General features: G+C 36.4%; 1 protein-coding gene across 19 annotated transcripts in view; it reads right to left on the bottom strand.

Moving 5' to 3' along the window:
- Window positions 1–13,478, bottom strand: part of tnik.S (TRAF2 and NCK interacting kinase S homeolog) — a 185,649-nt gene that overhangs the window by 19,728 nt on the left and 152,443 nt on the right. For 9 of the 19 annotated variants that reach the window (XM_041564880.1, XM_041564884.1, XM_041564874.1 and 6 more), the window contains 7 exons: window positions 12,597–12,761; window positions 9,507–9,743; window positions 9,064–9,161; window positions 7,705–7,868; window positions 6,582–6,682; window positions 2,679–2,702; window positions 790–861 (listed from right to left, as the gene is read on the bottom strand). In XM_041564880.1, coding sequence (XP_041420814.1) covers window positions 790–861; window positions 2,679–2,702; window positions 6,582–6,682; window positions 7,705–7,868; window positions 9,064–9,161; window positions 9,507–9,743; window positions 12,597–12,761 — 861 coding nt within the window. The remainder of the gene's footprint in view (window positions 1–789; window positions 862–2,678; window positions 2,703–6,581; window positions 6,683–7,704; window positions 7,869–9,063; window positions 9,162–9,506; window positions 9,744–12,596; window positions 12,762–13,478) is intronic. The other 10 variants (XM_041564875.1, XM_041564886.1, XM_041564889.1 and 7 more) reach the window with 5 other exon arrangements.

The raw sequence follows: 13,478 nt of genomic DNA, 5'->3' as shown, positions 1-13,478 counted from the left end.
ATATCGAAGATAATGGACAAGCTAATAACTTCGTTAATAAGAGACTTAGTTAGACCTAAGGAATCATCATGATTATTCAGGAAATAATGGGCAGATTCAATTTGATGAGAAAAATGTCTTATGTTTTATCAAGTGAAAATGCCATTGAAGTCTATAGGCAAATCTGTAATTGACTTAGTTGATAAGTTTCTGGCATCACACTGAACATAGCACAAAGGATCACCATCACTCTTGTCCAATAAAATGAGAATTTATGGCTTAACATAGCACATCGTGAAACATTTTGAAGCAGCCAATTCACTGTTAAGGACACAGTCACAGAAATGGAATCCAGGAGCACCTGGAAATTCCTAGTCCAAGATGTAGAAGCATACAATAGATATATTTAATATCTGCATAAAGAGGAATCTGAAAAGTCTGAGTGAATATGGAATGGAATTCACAAGTGATCGAATACAGATATGAATCTGTAGGAAGTTACGAGAACAGGGTTGCCATTTGCTGTTCTAACAAATGGGCAAAATCATTTTGTGGGCCAAAATTCAATCATCACTCCAAAATTAGGAATCAAGATATATAGTTATGTAGAGTTCTACCATCCAAAGGTTTACAGTAATATAAAGACATTTTATATTACTAAAAAGGTTATTTAACCAAGTATTCTTCTTGACTGTAATAATGTTAGCTGTGTGTAATAAACCTATTGTCAAGGACTGTTATCAGAAGATAGTAACTTCCAATATGAACACTTTTCTTCCTGCAAAAAAGGTAAGAAAAATATTTTTGTACCGTTTTTTTAGATTTCACTCGCCGCGGCATGACCTGTTCATCATCCGCGGACACTGCCTCTGAGAAAACAGCCTGCAGAGAAGTATCAAGGGGACATCAGGATAACAAGCAAGTTGGGTGGTGTTTTTCACAAGATAAATGAAAACGCAAGATGAAGCAGCATGGGGAAATGCTATTGGGCTTGGTGGCTTTTAATTGGCACAAATGAAATACAAATCACAGAAAGCCTAACTTATTGAACATGCTTGATATATAGTCTCTCCTGCAATACAACGAGTAGGACTATTCTGTTTGTACAGCCTAACTAAAGCTGTAATTGTATGCAATTTAGTGGCCACGTACCAATGCAGCTAAAGAGTTAACAGATACTGTATAATCAATAAATTATTTTAAAGGTGTTTTCACTCATACCCAGCTGTTACAAGTCAGTGCAAACTGTTTGCACACTGAAGGCCAAATAGCAAGACCTTGTAGATTAGGGTCAACTAGATGAGCTTGGCTACTTACAGGTTTCACCAATTCTTAAGGGGCCCAACCAAGTTGCCAACTAACAGCAGAACTCTTGCCCCATAGCCATATGCAAGAACCAGGGGACATTTTTGTATTCCTATGTATTACTATGTAACATAATCCCACAGTGTGTAAAGTTTTCCAGTTCCTCTGGAAAGGGACAGAGATTTCTTAAAATAGAACTTGCTTCTTGATTTAGTCCTTTCCCCCCAGGGAATAAATGTGAAAAAGAAGAGACACTATACAAATTCATATCATTGTATTGATTGTATCAAACCATGGCCCAAACCATTCTCTGGGTGTCCTCTAGGGCAGGAAGACATCTCGGGTGCCTTCACTAAATAAGTGATATCCTGAGTAACATGGAGGCACCATAGAAGCCTTACAGAAGAAGCTTGGTACAGAAGCAGAAAGAGCATTTTTGAAAATGGCCTTTTATAAAAACCATTGCATAGTTGTTACAACTTGATATTTTTATGAAGATAGGGGCAATCCCCCTTTTTAAATCCTGTCCCCAAATTTAACAGCAGTAAAGTTCCAGGATCTCAAATTGCCAAGAAGGAGTGATTTCATATGGTTTACCCATAATATATTGACATGTTGCTACAAAGAACAGATTTTATAGTATGTGTGAGTGTGAACGTTGCTCAGAATTATGTTTGCTTCAGCCAGTTCAATTTCAAGCAGCACCTTTTATAGATTAGATGAATTTGGATAGTTATTTTTAACTAAATTCTCCCTCTGATTTCATTTGCATGAGAGCGGGTGTGTCCATGACACTTAGGCAAAATGTCAGCCCATATGCCCCTTTATATTATTACAGAAAATTCTAGTTTAAGCCAATATTTCTAAAACTAGGAGCTGGATCCCTACTGGGCTCACAATAAAGTATAATATGGGTCATACATCTCCTTATCAATATTATGACCGTTCAGTATAGTGAATGCGTGATTGTGAAACATTATTCCTTTACATAATATAACAAATAGCTAATGTTGTCCTATACAACATTTCGTACAACATTTCTTTCAAACTTGAAAATAAATAAAAAAGGAGAGACTGGGCTTTCACTTGCTGTGAGATTCTTACTCTTGTGAAGTTTATTTGTGCAAACAAATGGGGACAGTATAATAATCGAATTTGAATATTAGCTACCGGTAATTGTATAACATTTTGTAAGGCGCATAACTAAACTGCAATACTGCATGTATTAAGGGTGCAGCATCATTTATACAGTAGTTATCATGGTAGGAACACTATGATTAAGGCTCTCTTCTTTTTTCCTGGCTGAATTCTGTATAGTCTTTCACACTACTGCTATCAGCTTTTTAACTGAACAGCTAGGAAACGGAGCACACTAGGAAAACAACATCACTAACCTCATCTATAGCTTTCTTATAACTCTTTGAGCAAGGGAAGGAAAACGGCATCAGAGAAAGCATCAGGGAGAAAGCAGAGGGGAAAAAAAGCAGGCAAGAAACAGTAGGGTTAGTCGGGTGCTTGGAATACTTCCCATACAGCAGATCTAATTGTTCAGCAAATTGGTTGTTTAATTGGAAATTATGCACCAAATTCCATGATATTTTTGTGGAAATAAACACAGGAAGCAAATACAGTATATATATATATATATATATATATATATATATATATATATATATATATATATATATATATATATATATATACTTAACTCTTAATTTAGTTTAGAGTAAATTGATAATTTCTAATAGTTTAAAATCCTGACTTTACATGCAATTGTTAATGTATATAAAACATCAAATACTCCCATAGGCTACTATATAAGGCAACCTGCAGCACACCGTGGTCATTAGTTGGCCAAAATTTGTCTATCCACACATGAGATTGAACATGCCCCTTCTCCAACCTATCTGGTTTGAATACACAAATTATGTCTTGGAATAAATCATTCCTGGACCTTTGTGTGTGATGGAATGTATTTTTATGTAGATACATAATGCAGAACTCCTCATAAGGATCGAAACATCAGAGTTCTGCATTACGTGTGTACAATAAAAATTCCACAGTATGTGTGTGTGTGTGTGTATGAAATTGTGCAACAATACCCATTCGGTTCCTTTGTTTATGCTATATGTAAATTTTCCTGTAAACATATTTTAAATCTGCATGTAAAATGCAGGACAGTGGATAAGTCCATGCAAGCACTAGGGGGCAGATATCAAAATTTTAAATTAGAGCTCACCACAGAACAACTCACCCACTTTCTATTCATTTCTATGGGATTTTTGGAATCAAATTAATCAGTGGGTGAAAGTTAAATAAATACACCTTTAATCATGATGCAGGTAGTCTTACATTACAGAAACCGTAACTGTACATTTTAAATCAACTGTGCAATAAGAAAGAATGGACTTCTAGGTGATAGTTTTCCAGGTGATAGTATGGGAAATGTTCAGTTGCTGTACCACTGTAACTGGGCCCAGTGTACCTATAAACAACACTTTCAAATTCCAAAAAAACATCAATGCTGCAAAAAGTTACAAAAAGTAACTTGTAAATTGCAAAAAGCTCAAAATTATGGAAAGGCCATCTCCCATAGACCCTATTATAATTAAATAATCCAAATTTCCTTTTTTCTCTGTAATAATAAAACAGTACCTTGTACTTGATCCAATCTGAGATATAATTAATCCTAATTGGAAGCAAAACCAGCCTATTGGGTGTATTTAATGTTTACATGATTTTCTAGTAGACTTAAGGTATGAAAATCCAAATTACGGAAAGATCCATTATCTGGAAAACCCCAGGTCCTGAGCATTCTGGATAATAGCTCCAATTCCTGTGTGTTTTATTGTTTAAAGGCAATGAACTTCCTTTTGAGTTAAAAAAGCAAAAAGTCAAAGTGACAATAACCAGAAAGTGAATTTGAAAACTACAATTACCGTAATGCAAGCCCTCCAAACAAGTACTGAAACTAAACCATGAGTGCCTGTACCAATGGAAACCAATCAATTTTTTGCTTTTAGTCCTGCAGCAATCTGAAGAAACCTAATTCTAACTGGCTGCTAAGAGTTTTGCCCCAAATAATTCTGCCAATGAGCCCAAGTGACCTCTTTAAGGAAAACCAACCCTCAAGCTGATTCCCCTACTACTGTACAGCTTATTTCACACAATTGAAACAATCTACAATCTATTGATATGCAAAAAAAATGCAAAAGAAAAGTAATATTAAGTAACAGAGGCTATTTTTTTTAATTGCACATTCTAACAACATTCCTTTCAAAGTAGTGAAGGACAGATGATGAATGCATTCACACACACTGCACCTACATGCACTATGAAGCTCAGTAATGAAAATGACCGCAAATAGTTTTATTTGAAGTGGCTCTGAGACAACTTTTTCTGATCATCACAGAGATCTTTATATGTTGCCTTCGTTTTGCCCCTCTGCTTTTTTTTTTTTGTCATTGGTTGCTTAGAAGAAAAAAAAGCTACCTGGTTGTGTTCTCATTGTAGAAAATGCTTAGACAAGTAAGGAAAGCAGGTTATAAAAGAGAAATAAAAAACCTAGATGTGTGGCCTGTAAGGGCAGAGACACGCGCTCAGATTTGGAGAGATTAGTCGCCCGGAGAAAAATCTCCTCTTTTTCGGGATGACTAAAATCCCCGAACTGCCTCCCCTGCCTTCCCACCGGCTAGAATGTAAATTGATGGCTGGATGGCCCTCGGAGTGCTTCGTTTTCCAAATTTCACTCACAAGGAAACTTTGGGTGACTTCGAAAAACGAAGCACTCCGAGTGCCATCCCGCGATTTACATTTTTGCCAGAGGGAAGGCAGGGGAAGCAGTGCGGGGAGATTAGTCGCCTTGAAGAAGAGGAGATTTGTTGCCAGGTGACTAATCTCCCCGAAATCTGAACGCGTGTAACACTTGACTATTTACTCAAAGTAGATGTTTCCAAGCCAGGCTATGAAGGCTGATGCCCAAGGCAAGGGTGGCAACATTGTCAGATAATTGAGGAGCAGTTTTCAAGGCACTTATTCAGTACAAGACCCTTTAATGTTCTAACATTGGCTGGGGCACCCAATTGCCCCATAACAAGGTCAAACACATTGCTGTATCAGTCATAGTCCTAAAAGTCATTAAATAAGTGTTTATTAAACATCTTGCTACTTGATCTGCAAGGCGGCCTTCCAGAAGTAATTAGAACAGAAAAATACACCCCTATACCCAAAAAATGTCCCTAAGCAGCATTTTAGCTGGTCCCCTAGATAAGACTATAACCCCCCAAGATTGGGGAGCACTGTTTGAAGGCCTGCATGCAGTAATGCATTTTACGCACATTATTTATCATTGTAATCATCGGTAAAACAGATAAACGCGATAAACATTATTTTTAAAAAAATATGGTACCTGCCTTTCGTAAAAGGTTATAAAAGGTTTTTTTGCACAGCCTATTTATTCAGATTTTATTTTTACACTGAGCTGTTCCTTTAACGACAGCTATTCCAGTATTATACAGGGTAGGTAGAAACATGCTGTATTATGCATTCTTTGTTTCCTATCAATTAATTTGTGCAACGAGCGCCTTCATTTACAGGAGTTACTTTTAAAGAGTTCATCTCTTGTAAAGAACAAACCAATAAAACATTTTCAATAGAAATTTAAAATTATAGCCTGCAAAAATAGTTATTCGCACAAGGGATTACACCCACTCCTGCTGGCTGCGTTGGGAGCACCGATTTAGGATTTGCCTTGTTAACTGTATAATGTATTTCTGTGAAGGCATATTCTAATTAAAGAGAGAAAGTTTCATACAGATATATTATATTTTATAAAAAATGTTGTATACAGTAATTGAGAAACCCATAAACAGTTTAATGTTACTGATAAAGGAGAAAACTTGTTGAAGTATGGGTGGATTAGTATTATTAGCAGAAACTGTAATTTGCTAAATACCCAGCGGCTGTACCATATTAAATACAACTCAGCTGGAGACATTTCTCAATAAAGATGACTATATATGGTCCCATTCCTCAGAGCAAAATAAAAGATACAGATGGAGCACTGAATATTGCATACTAATAACTAATAAGCTTCAATCAGTCAAACACAAGGAGCTCTCATCCAACCATCTGAAAATATTTCTCTAAAGAGCACACTGACCAGACACACGCACAAAACACATACCCCTAAATACACTAAATGTTAAATTATATTTAGCAGATTACTCTTTGCACATTGGGACCAAAAGAAGAAAATCTCTATCAATATAACAAAAGAAATTGTTTATTTAACTCACAGCTGGTCGGCTTGGACGTGTCAAATCTCTGTTCTCCTCTGGTTTTGAATTAGATGTTTCATGTGGCAGCAGTGGAGATCCTTCTGGTTTATTGTTACCTGCTGTAAAAACTCTGATTACTAAATATTTATATTTTGTGATTAACCATGCATTCCTAATATCTAAGTAGACTTACCTTAACGCATCTATGAGCACAATGTGCTCATTTCAGTATGAAAAAGTGAAACTTCTTTACAACTTATAGCCTGCACTGTTAATCTCACCCCAAAATATACTTTGGTTCTGACTGAAGCCCCCCCAACCCATAGAAACCCACAAATCTTGCCCTGCTGCTAACAGAGCTGATTTTGACCATTCTGTGGCTCTTGTTCCCCTTCCTGGGTCCTCCTGCTGCTGATCTGGATAATGATGGAGAAATTGCTATGGGGTGTACAGCTGGTGAGTGCAATATATATATTTCTGTGCACAGAGAAGCATAAACAAAGCAAAATCTACGGCCTGCTGTTAATTTTATTTATTCTCCACTTTTGTGTAAATTTCAGAAGCCTTAAACCCACAATTCGGGAAATCTATAGTATGTAAACTACAGAACTGTAAATTATTAAACAACTGTGAGCAAGTACAAAAGAGCTTTCTATAACAGGCAAAACATTGCTATGGAGATTGGTTTATAATTTTGCACTAGTACTGCAACAACTGTTGTTTTCATATTTTCCCCCTATGGGAGAGCTGCAGGCAGCCAATACAAGGATGGAATGTATGTACAGATATTCTACAATGCTTTGATGGCTCCCATTGTGAGTACAGGTTCCAAGTCAGGAGCTCAGCTGGAATTAGGATGGGAATGCCAAACATAACATAAACAGAAATATTTTTAAAAGGAAGATGTTTAATTAACCTAATTCACCTTGGCACAATGCAAAGCTCTGCTTACACACTAGTAAAGAACTTAAAGTCAGAGCAATGCTCCCACGCAGCAGTCTTTTCCAAGACCTCTATGTGGGTGTTCAAAACTGCACAATAAAAACACAGCCTCAGCGCTTGCATTGCCACTGCCTTTGTATTCTGTGCTTCTGATATATCACTCGGGATATTTGGATTCAGGCAGTGAAATTATCTTTACCTCGAGCCCTGTTCCTCTCACTTGAACCTGCTTGAGATCCAGGCTGTGATCCCCCTTGAGAGCTAGGCCGGGAGCTTGGAGTACTGGAACTGGAGGAGCTTCCGCTGCCAATTCTTTGGATTGGGTTTTCAATTACTGTTTCAGTTCTTCTCAAATCAGGGTTGCTATGTAATATGCAATTTTGGAAAGTATTGACCAATGTGTGAGAAAGGAAAATTAAATAAAATTGTTAAATGCATTTATTGCACTGGCCATCACATGCATTCCTACGAATGTCAATTTTTTTTCTATTCTCAAGCATTACATATTTTTTTAGTATAAACAGATTAATATACACTGTATTAAATAGCCCAGGCTATTAATCATTTGCTGGTTTAATTTTGCTTCACGTTCCTCTTGGATATATATGCTCTAGAAAAGATTGCTGAGCACAAATATGATGTTTTTCCACTAGGATGCTTATGATATTGTGATGCCCATCTCTTTCCAAGTAATGAGCTAGTTATCTTAAATACCACATGGTCACAGGGTGGAGCATAAAAAAATTATGTCCTGGGAATAAGCCAAGGGAGCAATATAAGTACATGCTCTTGCATTAAGATACATACTTTCTGCTCCTATACAAGTGAGCCACCATGATGGTAAAAAAAACCCAAAAAACTTAAACTTCTAACTTTAATCGTCCGTATGAAGGTGAACATGTAACTTGAACAAAAAGGTGTGTATCTGAGCAAACACTCATGTGGAGACAAATCCTGGGCTTGTCAAAATGAAAAAAAATAAGTAAAGTTACAATAAACTATAAAATAAATACACAGTTAACTCCTTAATAACATGACATTTAGATAGGTACCAAAAATACCTATGAGGAGGGGGGGGGGGTTGGTGCCCAAATGCTAGGATTGCAATCTTGTTAGTGTAGATATTTCGCTTTTAGTAACTGATCTGATTTACAATATGGGCAGTGATGACACTCATTTGTAAAAATCCGGTAAAATCTGCAATATCAGTGAAATCAGAAATCTGGTCTAAAATTAGTTCTACTTGCCTATAATACAAGTAATTCCCTGCAGAATTATCTTATTAGCTGGGTTTTTTTAAGTTTCCAAGTCAGTCCAATTAATGACCACTTGGAAACTTGGTAATAGTGTTCGTTATTACACAGTGAGGCATAACTTACAAGCTGGGTTAGAGTAGTTCACAAGAGATGGAAAGTTGAGGGTCTGACATCGTTGGAGGACATAGGTGGAATATCCACTACAGATTTCAGTTACATTTATGAGGCAGCTATGACACACAGAAAATACAGCAAAAAGTGGGATGTGTGTAAGGCTGCCAACTTAAGGTGAGGTTGCTTACCTTGCTCTAAAGGGATGGGTTGCCAAATTGTTTCCCAGTGAATTGCCATTGTTCTTACGGGCTAATGCAGGGGAGATAGAAGTTGTCCGTTGAGGCACCTAAATGAAAGGATAATGGGTTCATTGTTGGGTCATAAAAAATGAAAATAAAATAAAGATATATGCTTCACATTACATGTATAATGTTCCCTTTCAATTCAAGATCCCAAAATCACATACATAGGAGGAGCAATCTAGTGATATTAGGCCATGCCCCGTCTGGACTCTAGACATTATCTATTGCCAGCATTGTGTTAGGGGAGTACAACATTAGAGAAGTGTTAAAACACAAGAGAAGGGAGCATGTGGACAGAATTACACATGAACCTTGTAAATATTAAGGGTTTCTACAATACTTATATCCTACAGGACCCTAATAAATGTACTTTGGGAAATAAGCTCCACCTTTGGTGGAAGGTCTTCCTCTTGGCGTAACCATGAACTGCGATCAAATTTTTCAATTCGAGGAGGTAAAGGAGGATTTTCAGATGTTGGGTCAGAATTCTGCCTTGGCAACTCTGGGCGATGAGAAATAATCCCCTCCTGAAAAGCAGACATTCCTTTGGCAGACTGTTCATGCACCGACTGGGAGGCGGACAAGGATGATCCCTGGGTTTTCACGGAGACCAAAAGTGGAAGTTGCTGAGAAAGAAATAAAAGACAGCATGTTGTTGAATAAAAAGAGCTGATATGATAAAGTGTTACTAAAATACCTAGGCTTTTTTGAATGCTATATATATATATATATATATATATATATATATATATATATATATATATATATATATATATATATATATATATATATATATATATATATATATATATATATATATATATATATATATATATATATAGTCCAAAAATAAAAGGAATCACTCACAACATAAAGGTTGTTAGAAGTGCTTTACTGAATCATATAAACATCTACGCGTTTCGGTACCTCAAGGGACCGTCATCAGGATATATATATATATATTGTATCTACTATATACATGCATTTGTAGCACATCAAGATTTCATGTCAACATATTTGACAAATTATTTTCTCATTACATAATGGCCGTAATTGTCCATCCACCATTAATATTAGTGGCTTATGTTTATAAACCTGTTTCATATTGCTATGGATATTGTAACTGAAAGAAACTTCTTTTATATAGAAACCTGCATTACCTATACAATATGACTGTATTTCTTAAATACACAGTAAATGAACAGTACGTTTCACCTTCTGCATAACTTTTTATTCTCCATCCTATCTGACATTTTACTTACTAATTTGCTTTTTTCTTAGGGTGAAAGGATGTAAAAAATATTATCAGGAGATTTCAAACAAGCTATTCATTATGCCATGCTATGCTTAAAAATGTTACTTAATAGCATAGGGAAGTTGTTTCATCTGTAGCACAAATCTTCTTGCGGAGCTTTAGTAGTGGACTCTATGTGAAACACCTGCCTTGTGCAATGTTGGTGAGAAATGATACTGCAAGGTGAAACGTATTAACACTCAAATTATTTAGATCCGCTACCAAAAAAAAGGTGCACAAAATATGTGATCCAAAGACAATTTATTCCCAAAATATGGTTCATCCGCTAAAAACCAATACAAATACCTGAGTAAACCTATAACGTTTATGAAAAAAAAACAAGGGTAGTTGTGGTCATTTAAAAAAGTACTTGCATCTAACGCTGTTCCTTGTACTTCTGCATAGTTGCACTTGGCACCATTGGGTCCACCCTGTCCCCCACCCCTTATGAATTATACTCAGTGCACCTGTTGATGAAGGGCAAACCTGGAGATGTGAGCAGTTGCTCCAGGTTTCCCACAATGGGCAGAGTCAAAGGAACTTGCACCTAAAGAAGTAGGCACAGTCAGCATTTTTACGCCAAGTGCCAGCGATGTTCATTGTAAATACTGACACAGTTGTGCGGTTGATAGAAATCAGACACATCAGCAGCTCATGGCTGCAATTTTGATGCATTTGTGGGGAGAAAATGCTGCAATATTAGTAAAAAAAAAAAATGCAAAGTTGTGCCATGTTTGGACAAACTCCTTAGTTATTTTATCTTTTTGTATGTTTTACTTTATATTACAATTTCAACAAAAAAGCCCTATAACTAAAAGTTCCCAAAGGAAACTGTACTAGAAAATCTAAAACAATCCAATTTCATCAAATTGCTTTTGGGGGGGGGGGCAATAAGCCACTGGTAGCGACTTATTTAGGAAAGTTCCTGAACTGTAACTCACAATAAAATCAGCGGTGCTCATCTCTATAATGATTGCCTCACTTTTTAATGGCATAATGTAGTAGTAGAACTTGGCCACACAATTCTGTATTTAGCATTGCTCTTCCTACAACTTAATGTTTACTTTTGTTCATGTCCCCTGGGGTCAATTGTTTCCCGCAGCTGAATGCTTTCCTGAGCTGATGTAGGCAAGTTATATTTATCCTTTACATCTACTTTTTGATGTTTTAAGGAGAACGAGAGACTACCCTTTCCTCAGCTACACATTCACTTGTGTTTGTTTTTCTCAGAACTGATCAAAGTTTCAGGCATGCAGGTTTTCTTTGCAGCTACAGTATGTGAATAAGTCTATCTCTCATTTATACATGTGGACCAAAACTGGGATGGGGGGGGGGGGTGGGTTATGCATGTTTCTTTATACCGAAATAATGTCCAGTTCATGCATGAAAGTCTTTTCATGTGGAAGTGGGAAAGGACAGGAAATAGATAACAATACCCTATGAAAACTGTTGTTGGAAATAAACCAGTATTACAAAGCAGAAGAAACTGAAAAGTTTGGGCATTAAGAGGTTCCACCAAATTAGAAATACATTTCCAACATATGCATTAAAAATGTTCATTGCTTTTTAAGTTAGTTATAAATGCATTTGCAGGTGTACTCTTGAAATAATGTAACAAAAATGACTTCTCCTCCAGGTCTTTTAGGGTGATCTCAGACAGGGTGTTTTGTTACCTGCAGGAAATTATCTCTTGCATGGGTGACAAATCCCAGAAAATAGCTTTGCCTCCATATATTTAGAAGAAAATTTAAATCACTGAAAATATTTAATGAATGTTTATTGGAAACTTGATTAGAATTACAACAATTACAATCACTATGCAAAAATAGATTTGGGTAAAGACCCCTTTAAATATTTAAGCGATAACGGATATTTTGCATTGTATCAGTAGAACTCAAGTTGTTGTGATTGTGAAAGCAGATCATGAGCATCCAGGGGCATGCCTTTTCTCCTACAGGGCCCCTCCCTCATGACCAATGCAAACTATAATTTGGACACTTTTGCACCCACCTCCTACTTTGGCCTTGACTTTATCAGGAATAAAGCTGCCAAGGAGTTGAACTCTACAGTAATACATACTTTGGCAAGTGCTTAAAACCTGATACAGAAGATTATTCACATTAGTAAAAAATGAAGGTGACAGACTATCTACAAAGAAATGTGGCAAGTTGAGAGATGCTCTTACCTGTGGATCAATTGGTCTGTGCATTGGAGGTGTCCGGGCAGGCGGCATTCCACTAATACTAAAAGATTCTGATCTTGGTGGCAGATTTGGATCAGATATCCTGTTAGCTACTTTATGGGGCATCGCAGGGGAACTCTGACGATTGAGTCTGGAGCGTTCTTCTACCTGAGCAACAAAAAAAGGCCAAATAAATCCACAAACTAACAAGGGCTAATTTCATGGTCCACACACTCCAAACCAGTTATGAAATCTAATAAAATAAACATGTTAAACTAAAATCAAGGAGATTGAAGGTTTTCAAAATACATTTAACCATCTGTAAAAGTAAGAGGACACTGGTTTGAAAACAGACAAACATATATACATGAGACAGAAGATAAAAAGCCCAACCAAAGGTGTGTGCAAACAGATTATCCAGGCTGAATAATTTGAACCGTGAAAGAATACAGCAGTGGTGACAGTGGTCTCCATGAAAAAGTGCAGGTACTCGTAGGACAAAAACATACATTTTAACTTTATGGTTAGAGAGTATCTAAAGGTGTTCAAGTAAATGAAACGACTGCTTAAATTGTATCAATTACATTGCAAACAACAATATTAGATACTAATAATAGGACACATATTAAAAGGCCAATTAACCTAGAACACAAGTTGATCTAAGAGTAATGTTAATTTTACTGTATATCATTTACACATATATTTGTAAGAGCACCAAAACAGTGAGAGAAGTTTAGCTGTTTAACTTTTTCTTGTTCAGTTCACTTACTAGCCATTTGTAAATAAATGCATTGTCCTTACATTTTCCTGCTGGCTGGAAAAATGGCTTTATCTCAAATATATATATTCATTCTGATATACATGGGAAACTTTCTTGGACAAGTA

The sequence above is a fragment of the Xenopus laevis genome, chromosome 5S (assembly GCF_017654675.1).
Source record: "Xenopus laevis strain J_2021 chromosome 5S, Xenopus_laevis_v10.1, whole genome shotgun sequence".
In the NCBI taxonomy this organism is placed as follows: Eukaryota; Metazoa; Chordata; class Amphibia; order Anura; family Pipidae; genus Xenopus; species Xenopus laevis.
Note: the sequence above shows the minus strand (reverse complement) of the source record. Positions and strands in the feature narration are given on the sequence as shown.